This window comes from Cynocephalus volans, chromosome 5 (genome assembly GCF_027409185.1).
Source record: "Cynocephalus volans isolate mCynVol1 chromosome 5, mCynVol1.pri, whole genome shotgun sequence".
Classification (NCBI taxonomy): Eukaryota; Metazoa; Chordata; class Mammalia; order Dermoptera; family Cynocephalidae; genus Cynocephalus; species Cynocephalus volans.
Window position 1 is genome coordinate 144,123,449 of NC_084464.1, and position 19,518 is coordinate 144,142,966.

The 19,518-nt window shown below is 35.5% G+C and overlaps 1 protein-coding gene across 4 annotated transcripts in view; it reads left to right on the forward strand.

Moving 5' to 3' along the window:
- The window catches only part of UTRN (utrophin), a 473,290-nt gene that overhangs the window by 321,207 nt on the left and 132,565 nt on the right, over positions 1-19,518 (forward strand). For all 4 annotated transcript variants that reach the window (XM_063097714.1, XM_063097711.1, XM_063097712.1 and 1 more), the window contains 2 exons: positions 436-608; positions 7,337-7,493. In XM_063097714.1, coding sequence (XP_062953784.1) covers positions 436-608; positions 7,337-7,493 — 330 coding nt within the window. The remainder of the gene's footprint in view (positions 1-435; positions 609-7,336; positions 7,494-19,518) is intronic.

Here is a 19,518-nt window from a genome sequence, read left to right on the forward strand (position 1 = left end):
AAAATTGTATAATACCTTAGAGACCTCTGCAAAACTTCATATTTTAAGGGAAATTTATCTCATTTGTAACAAGAAAGAATCTGGATATTAAGCAAAGTTTGATGACTTGGCAACAACGGTTGAATAAAATTTTTAAAATTGTTCATTGAATTTGAAATACTAACATTTAACTAGCTGATGCATGAAATTTAGATTATAATACATTCTGGTTTTAAGTCCTGGAGAATCAATATATTGAAGATTTAAAGACTGTTATTTTCAATGTAAGAATTGGGGAAAAACTTGAATTTGTTATCATTTACGGTGAAATGAACTCTTTTGCCTGAAAGCAACTCATCTGTGAGTATGAAAAAATAAAGCTCTATACAGAAATCCCAAGTAATATTAACAGTAATACCTAACATTTGCATTATCCCTCTGCTTTTATCTCTTTAGGACATCCAGGCGGAAATTGATGCCCACAATGACATCTTTAAAAGCATTGATGGAAACAGGCAGAAGATGGTAAAAGCTTTGGGAAATTCTGAAGAGGCTACTATGCTTCAACATCGACTGGATGATATGAACCAAAGATGGAACGACTTAAAAGCAAAATCTGCTACCATCAGGTCAGAAGAGTCAACATAAAATAAAAATAATGGGGGTGGGTGGAGATTTTTGTATATCAGAGGGAGAAAGAACAGCCTGACCACCAATGAAATAGTTTAGGATTTAACTGCAAAGACTGTTTTCCCAAAAGTTATAGTTTTACCTCCATTTATGTCTGATGTCCTCTGCCAACTGTTCCTGACTATTGACAATTGTTCATAACGATAGTACTTAAAAAAGTTCTTGGAAAAACAGAATTAAAAGGTAATACGAATCTTTCTGTGAACTTTTAAAAAAAACTTTTATTATTTATATATTTTTTTATTTAATCAATATGTTTATTGAAACATATTGATTATACATACTTGTGGGGTGCAGAGTTGAATATCAATACATACAAACAGTGTGTGATGATCAAATCAGGGTAATTAGCTTAGTCATCATTACCAAACTTAATCATTTCTTTGTGATGAGGACATTTGATCTCCTCTCTTCTCATCATTTGATAACATGCAGTAGATTATTATTAATTATAGATGCCTAGCTTGACTGTACAACAATAGAACTTGCTTTTCTTGTCTAGTTGTTACATTTCCGTTAACTAACCTCTCACTATCCCCTCTTTCCCTCCCCGTTTCCTGCCTCTAGTAACTGCAGTTCTGCTCCTGCTCCGTGAACTATTTGAAGTACCCTTGTATCATATTTTAAACCTAATAACACTATTAACAGAAGTGTTGCCAATATGGGCTAATTATTGAGTGTCTACCTTGACCAAATACTGTGTTAGCATCTTTACAAGTATTATTTTATTTAGTACCAAAGAATCCTAGTATTTTGGATGGCAAAATTCTTTCTTATATGAGGAAGCAGAGATTTAATGGGTATGAGAAACTTGCTGAGTTTTTGAGCTAACAAGTGCCAAGTCAGAATTTGAATCCAGATCTCTTTGACTGTTGGCAATGAACATGTTTTGCTTCATCATGCTGTTTGTACATCCAATTAAAGATGTATTTATAGAAATTAAATATCTCTTTTGGACACTAAAATGGAAAAGCGATGATTTATGTCTGCATTTGGAGAGAGTAAAATGAAATAAGGAATCTTAGGACCAGAATCTGACTTGAAAAATTACCTTTAAAAAGGCCCTTAAAAATTACCCAGACAATAGAGTGATTAGTGTTATTGGGGGTCAACAATGTTTTAAGATCATGTTTAATAGATGAGGGACAGTTCCTAATTGGGTATAAGTTTAGGGGATTGCAACTGAAGAACTATTATTGAGCAAAAATTCAAAAGAGGAATGTTGGTAGGAGGTCCTAGATCAGTTTCTGTTGCTTTATCATATGTCGGAAAATGTACAACCTTAAAACTAAATAAATGCTCTTGACTTTGACTCTTTTGACTTGACTGTTTACTTTCTTATTTTGGGCAAATCACTTAGCCCCTCTGAGGCCTAGTTTTCTTATTTACAAAGTCAGAATATAAATATTTAACCCACATGATTGTTGTGAAGATTGAATGGGATAATTTGACAGTTCCTTAGTCTGTGTAAAGCTTGTCCAGTGTAGCATCTAGTTTATTTTTTCATACACAGAGGAGTTCAGTGGATCTGCTTTAGCTGGTTTCAAGATTTCATAAAGCAACTTCATGGAGAGCAGAAATCCTCAATGATTATTTATTGTGGATGACTTTTTAAAAATTTCTTTCTGATAAGATGTTCTGTAAGTTTTTTTATTCTTCTGGGACTTATAGACAGGAATTTTCAGTCCCTCTTGTACTTAAGGAAGGGGGTAATATAATATAAATATGGACACCTCTGTGTAAAGATCCTGTTGGAAATTATGTAAGCACCAATCAACTACTCTTTTTTAAGAGGAAAATTAGGGAGTATTACATAGTGGTATTTTTTACTCACTAGAAAAATGTGAATTGGAGATACACTAATAAGTTCAGTACTGTGAATGACATGGTTTAAATTTTTATGTTAAATTTATTTAATTTAGAATTATGTTAATTAAAAATCCACTTATCAGCTTAATGATTTTAATATAGATCCTTATTAACATATGGTTACAAAGGCCAGTGAAATTGTCAAATCTAATGAAAACAGAGTTCAAAGATAAAATTCTATCTTCCCTTTCTTTTATGAGCTTCTTAAAAATTCAGGGCATGTTTTTAAAATCCCTTAGAGAAGATTAACCTTTAACATCATCATTTATATCTAATGTTGTTACATTTTACAATGACATTGATACCCCTTTTAGCCTTAGATTTTGCTAACCATATTGTAAAGCTACTGAAATTTCCTTTTCTTTCGTCTAATAGAGGAAGAGTCTACTGCTCTCTTTCTTTTTTCCTCTGGTGCAGCACTTTCCAATAGAACTTTCTGCGATGATAGAAATGTCCTATGTCAATATAGTAGCCACTAGCCATATGTGGCATATTGACCACTTGAAATGTGACTAATGCAAATGATGAACTGAATTTCAAATTTTATTAATTTTAATTAATCTTAATTAAAATAGCCATATGTTGCTGGTGGCTACTATATTGGAAGCACAGCTTTGGTGTTTTTCAGACAGTCAGAGTAAATTCTGAGGACTTGACTCTTTTTTCCTAGCAGTTCTTAATTTCCTTCCTGGGAGCAGAAATAACAACACCCTTTTAATGTTACCTGTCATGTCACACTAATTAAGGTATTTTCTTTCTTCGTAATCCAATTTATAATCTCTGGGTTTTACCATAAACTAAAAAGAAATCACATTTGTGATAAGAATGCCAAATTGGACATTTAATTCTGTGCAGTCCTTATACAAAAGGGGATAGTGTATCTTTGCCTCCCCCACCTCCCGTTAATTTGGGTCATTTTATTCTTTGGTAGCCCTGCTTTCCAAATGTGTTTTTACCTGACTACAGGTATATCTGGGCATTTTCTATCTGCCCTCTTAAATGCTGCCCATGATGAAAGCAATGTAGTAGAAAGAGCTTGCACTTTAGATTGGATTCCAAATTCTCAGCGTGGCTTCTTGAACAAGTTTCTTCCTTCTCTGAGCCATCGTTCCTTCGGAGAGCTGTTGTTAGCTTTCCTATCTCAGAGTATATTTGGTTTCTGGTCTTTCTCCTAACTTGATCACAGAGTTGTTAAAAGCATAGCTTTCTTTTTCTGAAACAGTGTAGTGCCTCATATCAGAGTGGGTACTCCATAAATGTTTGTTTGTGCTGAATAAATGAAAAACTGTATTTTATCTTAACAAGTACACCTCTTCATTCTCTCATGCTATTTTCTTTCATATCTTGTGTACTGCAAGAAGGAATATAACTTGTTTGAAGATACAGTTTCTTTGAAAGGTAGACACTTTTGGTGGTTTAAAGCAAGTATTAGTTTGCAGTTTACTGTATGGTTTTTTTCCCTACTGTATTTAAATGATGAGATGCCATTTTTATAGATCTTTACCTTCTAACAAGTTTTTGCATTGCATTTTTTAAGAATAACTGGTCACTTAAAAATGTTTAGAGAATTGTAAAATATGATTCGGTGTAAAGCATATACTGTAGTAGACATCATCTTTGGTTGATAATACGGTCAATAAAGGTATCTATTGCTTTGTACATATCAAGTACCCAAAGAATGAACAGAAGCAGTTAAGAAGTTAGGATAAGTCAATTATCAAAAAATCTGAATGCCTGCAGATATGTGTTAGATAAAGAAATGTTTCAAGTGAAGATTCTGAAAACATGATTGATGACTGGTTATCTATAGTCCCAGCGAAATTTAAGTTTAAAAATGTTTATAATAAAATTAAGAAAGTACAACTAAGCCAAACACAAATTTAAAGTTTCTTCTTACAAAGTATTCAACCCTCTGCCTAATAAAAGGCTTTCATCTTGAAAGATGAAAGAATTAAAATCAAACTAGAACACTGAAGGCTACTGCAGAAGCATGCATTTATTTGAGCATATGGTAGTAATCCACTAAACACATAGTTATAATCTATTGGAGAATAACCAGAACAGATTTGCCAGGCAAAGATTCTGCCAGATCAGCTTGCTTTTTACTGTGGAAAAACAAAGATGCAGAGACGCACGTACACTGATGTTTTCTTTTATATTTCAAAGCGACATCAGCATCTTTTAACCAGTGTTGCCTTCATCTTTATAGATAGTCTTTCAGGTGTTGAATGCTGTAAATTTCAATGTTCAGTTTCACTATTTTTGTGCAGTCACAAGAGTTAATGACATTGGAAAAGACATTTGTGTGCTCTTACAATACAATGCATGTTTGCAACTGGATTTCAAAGGAATATAATGTGTGGTTTAGTTATTGGTTAGCGAGTTAAATTACAGACACTGAAGATGCAGAATTAAATCATCTGAAATAAGAAGTCAGGGTATGTATATGTGTTTTGCACACAGAAACGCTCAAGCACTTCTTGACTGACTGAGGACCTCTGATTTCTAGCTGTCTTTTGCATTTAAAAATATTGGAAATGAATTGCAACAGCTCAGTCAAATGTACTTCTTGCAAAATGGCTTATAACTGCAGAGAAAATTTTCAGTTATATAATTGAAATTATTTAGTTCTTCTCTGTGACAAGTGAAATTATTGTTTATCAGAGAAAGGTAATTACACATTTGGTCTAAAATTAATCAATATAGACACCAAAAAGCTGGAGCTCAGGCAGAATTAGGACCATGTTAAAGCACAATTTTGTAAAGTGAGGTCAATCATAGCACCTGTGGAATGAATAGAAATGATAGTAAATGCAAAAAATAAATAAATAAATTTTATAGTCATACAGTTCTCAGAGAATTATAAAATGCCTCAAACTTCTTTCTGTGTATAAAGATTTTTTTAAATTATTTCATATCTAGCTTTTTAAAGTAAGACATAAAGTTTTAGAGTTTGAATAGCTTTATATTAGCCAGTTGGCAGTGGAACTGTAAATAGATTGCAGGATAATTGGCCTTTGGTATGTGACTGTATGTGAATGCTGGTTGATGGTATTTTAAAGGATATGCAGAACTCCAGTTGTTTTTTTTCTTTTAGCCAAGCATATTGGTTGGTAGACAGACTGTGGTGGTTATGCATTAGAGACAAATTAGATGAACTAGAGATTAGAGATTTATAATTCTTCTGAAAACATTAGGGACTTTTAAACAAAGGCTTATGATATTGTTGAATATCTATTGCTGGGAATACCTCCTAATATAACCAATGAAGGAATATTTGTTTGAATTAACTATAGTAGAGCTTTTAGCATTGAGACAGAGGCTCAAGTAGATCAGATGACCAGGACGGAAATTACTGAGAGATCTGAGAGTCATTAGTGACTGTGCCTGGTTGGTTGGTCCCATATCACTCAGTAAAGGAGCAGACTTAGGGCAGTGGGGATCATAATGCCAGTGTCAAGGTGAGAGTTTTTGTAGGAGAGGGTATGAAACATGGTCAACAGAAGTATCTTGTACTTGGGGTTGCCCCAAATGAGTCATCTTTTTCCCTCATAAATTTTCATGCTTTGGAAGCTGTTATGTAACACCGCTTATGTCTATCTCCATGCCTTTCTAAACCTGAAAGATCATGAGCAGTCAAGGTAATTCCATCTCACCAGGTTAGCGCTTAAGTCCATATTCACGGTCTGTCCACTAGGGTGACGCGGGACTGACTAGAGCTTGATTTCTTGAGTCTCTGAAATTGTTTCTGACTCATCCACATTTTCAAATCCAGCCCACCCGTGGGCTTGAAGCTGGGTAAGTGGGCTTTCTCCAGGCCCTAACAAGTGCAACTAGTAATTTATGCTTTGATTTACACATCTATTCTCAAGGACTTTTGCTTTTATTGGAAACTTAACCACATAAAAATGCATTTCCTAAACATGGTCCCTGATTATGAAGTTCATAATTTAAGAATCTGAAGGTGCATTTCTGTGCTAAAAGCAGAAATTATTACTAAAACAAAAACCTCATTTTAAAATCATAGTATAAAGTACTATAATCAATGATTTTTGCCCAATTGTTCTCTATTCACGATGTCATTTGTCACTGGACATCAGTCAGCCTTAAACCAAGTAGTATCCTGTCAAGCATTCCCTTATTATTTTTTTAACTTTTTGAGGTAAATGTTGATAATATTCTGTTTTTAGTAACTGTTTGGTTACAAGAGAAATTAAGACATTAGTAATTTCCTTTCCTAAAAAATTAGGTGTTTTTTTATGGGATGGGGAGAAAAAGAATATGGGCCTGTTGTAAACAGTGGTACACAAATATAAAAATTAGGTGTTTACTATGCTTTCAGTGGTAACCACATCTGGTATGTATTTTTCTAAACATTTTATATGCACATAATTTCTTTTCCTTTCTCTCTCTCCCTTCTTTCTCTCCCCCATCCCATTTGTACAAATGAAAGGACAAAAAGTATATTTGGATGTGCATATATACTATACACAAAACTAAACTACCAAAATGTGTTTTGTAATTTTACATTGTATTGAGGACACCCTTCTAAAAAGCCTCATAGTTTTGCCTTTGTGGTGTGGAGGAGTACGTTTTAAATTTTGATAGATACTACCAACATGTCCTCTAAATATTATAGCTCATTTAATTCTTACAGGAAAATTTTTTACAAAGAGGCAGTCTCATTTTTGGAAGTGAACATTAGTTGGTCATACAGTATTATTAGGCTAAAGGAAGGTGTACAATTTTGTGAATGCAATTTGAACTTCTAAATGTAGTCCGCATTCTCTCTCAACAGGGCACATTTGGAGGCCAGTGCTGAGAAGTGGAACAGGTTGCTGATGTCTTTAGAAGAACTGATCAAATGGCTGAATATGAAAGATGAAGAGCTTAAAAAACAAATGCCTATTGGAGGGGATGTTCCAGCCTTACAGCTTCAATATGACCATTGTAAAGTAAGTTGACCACCTATGGTGGGTACCTTTTTTTTTTTTTCTTTAAAAATGAAAAGTAAATACTTGAAATAAAACGCTAAATAAATATCAAAGTTGAACAGATTATCACAGCCCCTACCACCCCAATTCTAACTGTCAGTATTTAAGTTAACTTGATCTTAAACTCAGAAGTCATAGAGTCATAAGGAATTACAAACTATCTTGTTTATATTAAATGAAAAGTGAAAAAAAAATAAGGACTTGTGGTACTAAAAAAATGAGAATAGATTTGTTGCAAAGGAAATGAAGACCATAGTGTGTGAAATAATTTTATGTGTTCTATTTTTTGGAATAGGCCTTTTTTGGAATTACATTTTTATTCTGTTCAAATTTCTTTCTTATTTTATTTTATTTATTTATTTATTTATTTATTTATTTATTTATTTATTTATTTATTTATTTAATTTTTCACTGGTAAGGGGATTGCAACCCCTGGCACGGTGTGGTCCACACCACGCTCAACCAGCGAGCGCACCGGCCATCCCTATATAGGATCCGAACCTGTGGCCTCGGCGCTACCAGCGCCGCACTCTCCCGAGTGAGCCACGGCCCTCTGTTCAAATTTCTGTCTGTACAAATTTGTACTTTTACTTTGATTAGCAAACAGATATGCTGAAATTTTATTAACTGACACATGAGTTCTTAGATCCTCTTGTTATTTAAATTCTTTGCCTTGCTGCCTTTCCATTAATTATTTAATATCCTTTCCTGCCTATTTTCTCATATATTACATATCATTGTTTTATCATATTTTTTACTTTTCACATGCAATGCAAATTCTCATTCTAAATCTGTACACTGAATTCTCTTTCTGTTTAAAAAATTACAAAGACTAACATGTATCTTCTAAAAGAAGATGTTGTCTATGTAATAAGTTGCTTTAATATAAAGTGATAAGACCTAGAAATTTAATTTATTTTAAAACCTTGTGACTAAGTTATTAAAATTACCCTTTGGGTATATTTTCTCTTCCTATTTGAAAAGACAATATGATAGAGAAATAGCTCTAAGATAAGAAAAAGGGAGACACTGTTGGTGTACAATGTGCAAAATAATGGTAATAGAAGACTTAAAATTACTGATTTAAGAAAATCACATTCCCCCCCTTTTTTTTTCAACTTTCTCCTCTATTAATTATTCATATTCCCCTTTTGTGGGTGCAGGTATTAGTGATAAAATGAAATAACACAAAGCTCTTCTAATAGCTGTGCTCTGTGAGTAATAAAAACTGCTTATGACCATGTGTTACCAGCTTTGATCAAAGCCCAAATCTGGAGGTATGAAATGACTTTCCTGTTCTGGCCTTAGCACAGAAAGTGCACATCAACCTTTGCAGTCAGTCCTGGCTGGTTTTTAGCCCCATCTTTCAGCAAGCTTACCTTGCTTTAAGTTGTGTTTTCTCCATCTTAGAGCTCTGCACGCAGTTGCTCTGCTTTAACCCTTTAGACCCAGGCATTTAGGTAATAAAGATAATCTAATAATAATGCTGATAACAATATTGCTTCACTTATTTAGCAAGTATTTCTTGAGTGCCTAATATGCACCAGGCACTATCCAAGTCACTGGGGAATCAATGATGAACAAAACAAGTTTTTGCCCGATTCTGAGTGGTAAGAGATGGACATTGACAAGTAGACAAGAGATATATAATATGCTCCATGGTAATAATTGCCATGAGAAACATAAAGCAAGCTCAAGGAGAAGAGAGAGAGAGAGAGGAGAGAACAGGCAGACGTACTATTTTATGTGGAGAAGGTCAGGTTAGTGCCGCAAACAGGGTGATTTTTGAAGAGACCTGAAGTGAGGTGGTCAGCAGTGTTGCTCTCTAGGGAGGAAACTTGAGGGAAAGGGGACAGAAGTACAAAGGCCATAGAGGCTACAATAGTTTGGGCATATTTGAGCAACAGCGCAGAGACCAGTGTGGTTGAAGCAGTTAGCCCAGTAGAGAGACAGGTGGGAGATGAGGTTGGATGCGGGTGGCAGGAAGGGGTTCAGATCACGTAAGTCCTTGAAAGTTCTTTGTAAGGACTCTGGCTTTATTCTGAGTGAGATGGGAAGCCAGGGAGGTTTTTAGTATCTATAGTACTGTAATCTGACTGTGTTGTATAATAATTACAGGTTATATTATAAAGAATAGAATATAGAGGAGTTCAGGAATATGTTTCAGTTATCCAAGTGGGGTATGGTGGTGACTTGGACCAGAGCATAGCATTAGAGCTAGAGGGGAGTAACTGGCTTCTGAATACATTAGGAAAGAATCAGAACCTGCTGATGGATTGTTATGTGTGATGTGGGAGAAAGAGTCTGGGGTGTCAGGAGTCAAAGATTTGGGGGTAAAACAAATGGAACATGGTAGTACTATTTAGGGAGACAGGAAAAACTGCTGAAGGAGTAGTCTGGGGATGGAAGTCAAGAGTTTGGTTTTGACATGTTAAGTTTAAGATGTTTATTAGGCAGTTGGATGTACAAATATAAAGTTAGGAGAAAGTCAGGGCTAGAGATCAAAATTGTCAACCTATTTATTGGCCATGGAATTGGATGAGATCACCCAGCAAGTGGTTATAGTTAGAAAAAAGAATTCTAAGAGATGAGCCCTAAGGAGCTCCAAGTTTGAAGGTTGGGAAGATGTGGAGACTGAGAAGGCAGAACCAGAAGAGTAGAAGAACCAAGAGAGAGCAGAGTCTAGGATACCAGAGGAAGAAAGTATTTTACAAAGGTGGGTGTGATCACAAAGATCAAATATTGCTGAGAAGTTGAATAAGACGAGGACAGAAAATTAAACATCTAATGACAGTCTCGACCTTGGACAGGAGTCATTTCAGTGGCTTGATGAAGTCGGAAGCATGATTGGAGTAGATTCAGGAGAAAATATGGGCAGAAGAAGTATAGAAAACCATTTCAAGGATTTTTACAATGAAGGTAATAGAGAAATGAAGCATAAATAGCTTTGGGGAGACTGTGGGGTCAAGTAATGATTTCATAAAGATGGGAAATGATTCAGCATGTTCTATGCTGATGGGAATGATTCTGTAAAGTGGGAAAAGCCAATGTTGCAAGAGAGAGGGTGCTATGTAGGAACAGTGGCAGGGTGGGAACCTGTGCACAGGTGGAGTGGTTGGTCTTGGGTAGGCGAGGGAAGAATCCATCCATTGTAATGGGAGGGAATGGGGAATATGTGGGTACAGATGAAAGTAGGTTGGTGGATTTGGGTGTGGGAACATGATGTTCTCTTTTTGTTGCCTGTATTTTCTCAATGAAATAAGCAGCAAGATCAACTGAATATAAGAAGGAAGATGTAGAGGTTTGAGGAGAGAAAAGGTAGAAAATATAGTCTAGAAGTGGGTGAGTTAGTAAACTAGGAATTTTTAACAAAACTTCCGGGCAACAGGAAGGGTCCACTTGAGATCAGTGGTCATGAACTTAAAGTGAAAACAGCCAGTGTCAATGTTTTTCTTCATCCAGGTTCAATTGTTTTAGGGAAGGTGAGGAGTTGAGAGTTGAATTTAGCCAAGCAAATGTGATGGCTAAAAAGATGGGGAGGGAGATAAAGGATTATACAAGGAAGTTATAGTTATGATTGGCCATGAAATTGATGCTGGGTAAGAGGAGGTGTGAGGATATGAGAGGGATGAGGGACAGTAAAATGGTGTTAGAAATCAGTGAATTGGACACTCCAGTGAGGCTGAGTAATTGTTTGGGTTGGGGGAGGGGGGGCGTGAACTGTAAAGAAAGTAGGTGGTGGTTAAAGGAGCGATGTTAGAAATCAAGTTTGTGGAAGGGTGCATTTATCATTAATGAGAGTATCTAGTATCTTTTGCTGAAAGTGAGCTGCACATTCAGGTGGAGAGCAAAGTCCTTCAAAAAGAGCAGGTCAAGGAGCTGAGAAGCTGGGGTAGCGGAGAGATCACCTGCATGGAAAATGAAATCACCATGAGCAGGAGAGAGAGTCAGATGTACAAGTGATGATTACAAGAAGGAAGGGTAATGGTGCTACAGTTTGGGATTCTAATATAAAGATGATGCTTTCGTGGTCCCTTTATCTCTTGAGTTTTAAACCTACTCAAAATACCTTCAGTTGGAAGTGGAGGAGAGGAATAGTATAAGTTGGATAGAGGTTAGCCCTGTTTTCTAAATTTCTTGGTTCCTGGTTATGGACTTTTCTCAGGTTACTGTTAATTTAATTTTTTTTTTTATTACAATTGCCATTACTTAGCATATTGTCTATGATCCAGAGTACTATTGAGGGATGTTCTTTACTAATAAGCTGGTCTCACCAGGAGTTCCATCTAACAGCCTGTACTTCTTTAACTTTGTGAGTTCTGTGTTAGATGGTTTATGTGGATAACACTGAGTTTCTCAGTGTTATCCACATAAACCATGTGGCTTGTTTCTCATTTCATTGTTATGTTCTCACGGGAATAATGCTTTGTAGAAGTTCATGTTGATTCTAGATTCTATCATACTTTATTGTGACCTCTTGTAGTCTGCCTGTCAATTTACCAAGGATCCAAAAGTGTAGCCTTTCAAAATATTCTGTATTATTAATGTTTTGACAAATCTTCATACCCAATTCTGAGGACAAAGCAGGCTAAGATCCTAGCAGGAATAAATTATGGAATAGATTTTAGAGTAAAGTTGGTAGGGAAGTGTATTGGTTTGCTAGGGCTGCCATAACAAAGTATGACCAGCTGGGTGGCTTCAACAACAGAAATGTATTTTCTCACAATTCTGGAGGCTAGAAGTCCAAGATCAAGGTGTCAGTGAGGTTGGTTTCTTCTGAGGCTTCTCTCCTTGGCTTGTAGATGGCTGTCTGCTCCCTGTGTCTTCACATGGTCTTCCCTCTGTATTTATCTGTGTCCAAATTCTGTCTTCTTATAAGGACACCAGTCATATTGGATTAGGGTTCACACTAAAGGCCTCATTTTAATGTAACGATCTTATCTCCAAATACAGTCACATTCTGAGTTCTGGGGGTTAGGACTTCAACATATAAATTGTGGGGTGGGGGGCACAATTCAGCCCATAGAGGGATGAAATGGTAATAATATAATTGCTACTGTTTTAAGTTCTTGTGACATACCTGGTACATTGGTACGTATTGCACTATCTCATTTCATCTTCCAAAATTCCTATTCTGTTATCTGCATTTTACATTTAAGGACCTTACGAATCATAGACCTCAAGCAATTTACCCACCATTACTTAAGCATGCAATTAGCAGTGTCAGGGTGTAAACCTCGGTCTGTCTGACTCTGAGTGTACTTATCCTTCATTCAAAACAGACTTATTGAACTACTTGTGTGCCAGCACCATTCTAAGCAGTGGGTATACAGTCTCATGTTTTGGTTTTATTTTTATTGGTTTCTTCCCCCTCTTCTTTGCTCTCTAGTGTCACTATCTTGGCTTACAGAAAAATTTGAAGCCACGTTTCTCACCCTGTATATTTCTTTAGCTGCCTTTTGAAAATGGACAAAAAAATGAACATTAACATATACTCAAGGACTAATATTTTGGTATATAGTTCTCACTTTCCACTAAATTTGCAGTCAGTATGCATTAGTTGAATAAATCAATTCACGGGGTTCATAGGGGAAAAAATCACCAGTTATCTGCTTCCCTGTAGAACATGATCCTGTACAGAAAAGTGTGCTTGGGTTTGGGGTAAGCTTTCTATATAGGTCATTGCTGAAGCAACAGGACTGGAGGATTCTCTGTCCCTCTCCAGGGTGGCCTTCACATGTTAATACGTATATTAATTGGCATCACATCTGACTTGCCCTTATGAATTATACAGAAAGGAAAAGCTCAAGAGAGAAATAAAAGCTTAAAGCATGATTTTTTTCATATTTTCTTTTTAGGTCATGGCATTTGCTGTTGCTTTGGGAGTATAGGCTTGAAAGTCTAGTGTTCATGTGTCCTTTTTAAGTGTGAGATACAAGATCTATAATATAGATAATCTACTGTGAATTGTGTATGGCCTTGGGGTCTAGGGTGCCCTGGAGAGGGGTAGAGTGTGGTGGTTGTCTCCTTATATGTGTGATAATTTTGGGCTAAAGATGTGAGTGAGCGTTGTTCCCGTGGGGTATGGTAGAGGAAAAGACACTGAGCAGGAATAAGAAATAAATTCCTTTAATGAACATTGGGGAACAGGTATACCTTCGACTTGATGATTTCCATTCCTCTGGGTATATTCCCAGCAGTGGGATAGCTGGGTCCTATGGTAGATCTATCTGCAATTGCTTGAGGAACCTTCCTTTAAGAGCTGGCTCTGACTACCTGCATGACCCCAATTCTCTAATTTATTCTGAAGTTTTTCTTAAAGTCAAAGTCTTTTATGGGTGTTATACATGTTTTCTCTATGTTTCAGGACAGTTTTTAAAAAATTTTTTTTTAATCCTTGTAGATGTCCTTTTTCTCTGCTTTCCGATTCTTTCTATCAGGAGAAATTTTTATTTAGAGTGTGTGCATGTATAACTTAGAATTACCAATTATTAGAACTGAAAGAAATAAGTCCAGGCCCCTCATATGGAATGGAGGAAAATGAGAGGCACAGTGTAGTTTAATGAAGTCTGAGTCTCCATCCCACCCTACTTCCAGCAAATACTTATCCCTTGCCTCTTATGTGCCTGACAGTTTCAAAGACACCAGAAAGATACTGGTGCGGAAAACAGATACAACCCCTGTTTACATTGAGTTTACCTTCAGCAAGAGAGTCTGTGCTTGTCCTGAAATTCATAGTTCCTGTTCTCTGTGTTATGAAAAATCATTTCCAAAAAGGATTGTGGCTAAGCTATGAACTGTACTTTGTTATCCCAAATCTCTGGTTGTTTTTGCCCGATCATCTGTTTTTCTACCCCTCAGTTTTGCTCCCTTGGTTATAATTCAGGCATGCTTTTGGTTCAGGTACACATTTATTTCCAATCCTTTTTCCTTAAGGGGATTATGGAACTCTTTTCGATTATAACATTATGATGTAGCTTTAAACAGAATGTAAAATAACTTTTTAAACTAATTTTTCCACAGGTATATTTTTAGCATGCTGAAACAAGCTTCTTTTTCCTTTTCTTTTAGTTTTGTCTATTATCATAGACTCTGTAAGAAAACTTTTTTTTTCTGATCTCCTGCTTTCTAGGTCTTTTATTGTCATAATAAAGTTAAAATTTTTTTTTTAACTTTAAAGAACTCTTGCCTTCCAGGTTAAATGTACATAATTAGAATCAATCAAAATCAACCTTTAAATGGCTTACTAATATCAGGCAAGATTTTTTATTCCCTAAAATTTCCCCATAAAAAGAGGGGGAATTATACTCTAATTCATCCTCTCCTCTTACAGGTAGCTGTTTGAATGACTTTACTTTAAACAACATAGTAGTAATTAATTTGACATAACCTTTCAATACTAATTTAAGCTGTCTAGAGATTACCAGAGGGAACTATTTTTAAGAAGACAAATAAACAATGATTTGTTAGTTATTCCAAGAGAGGTAATCTCATAAATGCTGGTTGTGAATACCTTTGTACACAAGGCTTTTAAATATCAATTTAAAAAGCAGTATCGTATATCTTTATATTGTGGACTGGACAAATATACATCCACAAGATGCATCTAAAAACCACATGTGCTAATGTTACTCAAACAGGCACTTTAGTTGTGCATTAAAATTTCCAGTAGCATTATTATGTGTAAAGTTAAAAAAAAAAGAAAGCTTTATCTTAGTACCTTCGATGGATGTAGAGTTGTTGCATGCTGAACTGTCAAGTGCTTCCAGTGATATCAAAATCTGATGTCAAAGAATCATATGAAGAATTTGAATAAAATAATGCTAAGTGGACATCTGATTATTTTACTTATATCCCTCGCAGTTTATAAATTCAAGTTGATTGAAAAATTGGGGGGCAGGGGCTCTTCTCATTTGGACAGTGGCTTATTATCCTATATTCAGAGGCACCTTACGTTGGGAACCTAGCACATGGGCTTAGGTATACCCAGTTTCAATTCTCACTTCCTTTCCTCACTAGCTCTATGATCCAGGATTTAGGGCATACTGTTAAATCTCTTTAGTCCTCAGTTTATGCCCATTGGTATATACAAGAGTATTTCAAAAAGTCTGTGGAAAAAAAGAATTAAAATTTAATATGAATCTTTCCATGAACTTTTTGAAGTATCCTAGCATAAACCACTTAGCATAGTACATGTAGTAAGTGCTGAATAAGCAATAGCCACTGGAGTTATTCTGTAAACTAGAACTTGTATTTCTAGTATCTTTTAACGTTTAGTTGCTCCAGGTCTGCATTTTGTATTTTTCTTTAAATTCATTATGTTTGGGCAGTGTGAGTTTTAATGCCATAACTTAGATTTATCATTTTAGCCTATTGGCTTAAAAGATACCTTAGACTACTCAGGAAATTGGATGAAGTCATTGAAACAATAATATTTTTGAGAATTTATAAAAGATAAGATATGAGTTTAGAGATTGGAAGATGATTTATGTCTTGTTCTTAAAGAAAGAAAACAGCTTATCATGGAAAGGCCACGCCTATAAGATATATCTGCAGGTAGTGCCTTTAGTTAACTTATCAAAGGTTAATAGGCAAATTATAAATGTTTAACCATGAACCTAATTACTTTAAAGGCTGTCGATATTTGAATGTTGCCGTAATTTATAAATAAAGGAACAAAATTAATATGCATTATCTTACATTTGCATGACTTTATTCTGGGTCCAATCTGCTTTCATGGTCACAGATAACTATAGTAAAAGACTGGTATCTCAGATTTATGTATGCAGTCACCCTGGATACACAGGGGTTGGTTTATAGGAACTCGTATATTTTCAGTCCTCTGATTTCTACCTATATTTAAATATTCTTGTCTTTTATACATACATCAATGATTTAATCACACTTATTCATAGCTATCCTTTGAAAATGGCAGTGCCAAACACTTTATCATTCATTCATCCATCTATCCATCTATTCATCAATCTATCTGTCTGTCCACCCATCCATCCATCTGTCCATCTGCCCACACACCCATACTATTCACTGAATGTCTCATGTTAAAATTGATACTTATGTACAAAGAGCAATAAGGCACACCCCCTGCACCTCGGTGATATATTTTAATAATTGTCATTTGTTGGCTATATCCCAAAGGAGTATTATACATTTAATTCTTTAGGTGAGACCTCTGAGACTTCCAGTTAAAATGATACTGTAAGATCATGCTTCAAAGCCCCCATTTTTTAAAATACCTAGCAGTTATAGATAAAATATAGAAAACAAAAAACTAAGTGTAGCATAGTTGTGCTCCAAAACATGAGAAACATTCTACAAACCAGAAACAAAGCAGAAAAGCAAAGTAGCTAGTGAGATGCTGCTGGAAAAAATGTAGCAGCCCAGGCAGTAAGCAAGCACAAAGCCCATAGCACAGTCTCTGCTTAAAATCTCTTTCTTACACATTGAAATGAGTGATTCCTGATTGGCATCCTTTCTTTCTGTAGTGTAAATACTCCAGGAACTGATATTATGAAACATCAGTGTATTTTGGACCTTTAATTAAATGCTTATACTTTCTTGGATGTTTTAACCAGTGACTCAGAACATTTGTGTATTTTCAGCAACAGCAATAATAAATACTTTGTTTAATGCATACCCATAGGCAGGTGCATTAAATAATAATAATAATAAGAAGAAGCAGTTGTAAGGCTCTGTTTTGTTTAAAACTATCTAGGCGATATGAGCTGTTTTAATTAAATAAAACTGTATTAATAATACAATTATTAATAACACAGTTTTATTTATAAATTACTGTTATTTACCATCTAATACAGCCCAACAGAACTACCCCCAATTGCTGTCTAAGATTAACCTGTGCAATTACACAGGGGTCATCTTCCAGTCTCTATAAGAACCAGTTTGGTAAACAGAAAAACAGTATTATTTTTCTCATGTAAGTACATATATAATTCCCTCAAGTGTTAAAATAAATTACTGCTTTATTATATATAGTGATTGTTGTTTTTGTTGTGGTTTTTTGTTGGCTGATCAGTTCAGGGATCTTTAGAGGTCAAGGTCCCTTGACCTTGCTGTTATGACACTGTGCTCTAACCAACTGAGCTAACTGGCCAGCCCTAATACAGTGTTTTTAATGATTGTTCTAAAATTAATGGATAAAATAAAGGGATAAAGTTGAATATTCCCATCTAACGACTTTAATCAAAATTTTAGTATCATTTTTAAAGTTTTGTAGAAAGTGAGGTCACTTACATGCAACTTCACTTTTAAGAATGTGAGGTTATCATTCAATCAGCAATTACTTATGAGGCACCTACAATGTATGTAGTGCTTATTTGCAATTTTATGGATTTACTTTGGTCAGATACTCTAAGATTGGGTAGAATTGCAGATGCAGTCTTTACTGTTCAATTTACACTTCGTTTTCATAACAATGTAAATATTAAGTTGTCTGGAGGCAATTATCAGATCTCTAACACCCTTTCTCCAATAGAATGCACATTTGATTTTAGAAAAGCAAATGACCAAGAATAATTGAAAATGCATGATTCAGGTATAATTTCTTGTATGTTTGTCTTTTCCCTCAGGGCTACTGTGTCCTTTACTTAACTCAATTTAATTCCTGTATTCAAACCTTATTCTATAAGAGTCAGGGCATTTGGGCCTTGAACTGAATTGCCAATATACTTGAGCAGACTTACTCATTAAAATAACAAATCCTAACACTATCTTTAAAACAACTATACTTCACCATTAAATTTAGGCTGGGGGGGGGGTAGGGTTTTTTCCCCAACTAAAATAATCTGAGATGCTGCATGCAAACCTGTAATTTTGAGATCTTGCTATGTTATACAATTACCTAAAATGGGAAATTGGCCTTTTTTCTTAAATTTTTGAAAATTTATTTCAAAGTTCCCCTCCAACGTTTGCCACCCATGTTGACTTTGTTCTTACCAAATGCACAGCTGCTTAAGATCTGCTAGTAAAGCTGTTACTTGTGTGCAGGTCTGAAGCAGCAGTTGTCTAAGTAAGCCTGCAACTACCTGCCAGACCCCATTTACATGTCTGCATCTGGACTTGTCTCCTAAGCCTGCTATATGTATTTGGAACCTCACCCCAAAGGGCCACAAAATATCCGAGTGTAGACTGAGAGGCCAGGCAGCCTAATAGCCATCACTCTCTGGTGGTGAAATTAAGAGTGGATAACAAATGTAGGCAAGAAATAGAGGTCTGTGAAATCAATTGATACAGTCCACCCCTTTATCCAGGAAAGCCCTAATGAGCAGCCTCTTTCTATATTTACCCCAAAGACAATCTCTTTTACCTACCAGTTCATTTATTCACTCAGGAAACTTGTTGCTGCACATGAATGTGGTGTTTGCCACATATTTTGCTAGGTATTGAGCAGGTATCAGTCAGTAAGACTGTTTTTGCTGTCACTGAGCTCACCATCTAGCAGCAAAGACAGGCTTAAAGACAAGAAATTACAGTGTATAACAAAAACACTGCAATATGGTCATGGATACAGAGTCAGGGAGGTACAGATGAATCACAATTATTTGTGCTTGGGGAGATTGTGAATGGCTCCACAGAGCAAATAGCCTTTGAGCTGAAAGAATCCTTGGAATAAGTAAGCAATCACTAAAGAGTCTTATCAAAAATCCTGGGGGAGAAAATCCTCCAAATTAGCCTTGCATGTATGTCCTAGAGTATGCAATAGAGCAAGAGTTGCTGCTTACCTCCCTTTTTGATTATATTTTAGAATAAGGCTATAAAGACAGAAAATGCAACTTCAGCAACTAATACAGTGCCTGATAATAATAGGCACTACATATATTTGCTGGTTGAAGGAATACATTTGTGTGCATGTATTTTAAAGACCGTAGAGTGGAAGACTGTTTTATTACTGTGAAAGGCTGGAGGATTCCTATCTCAGTTTTAGCATTCATACTTAGTATTTGATTCAGTC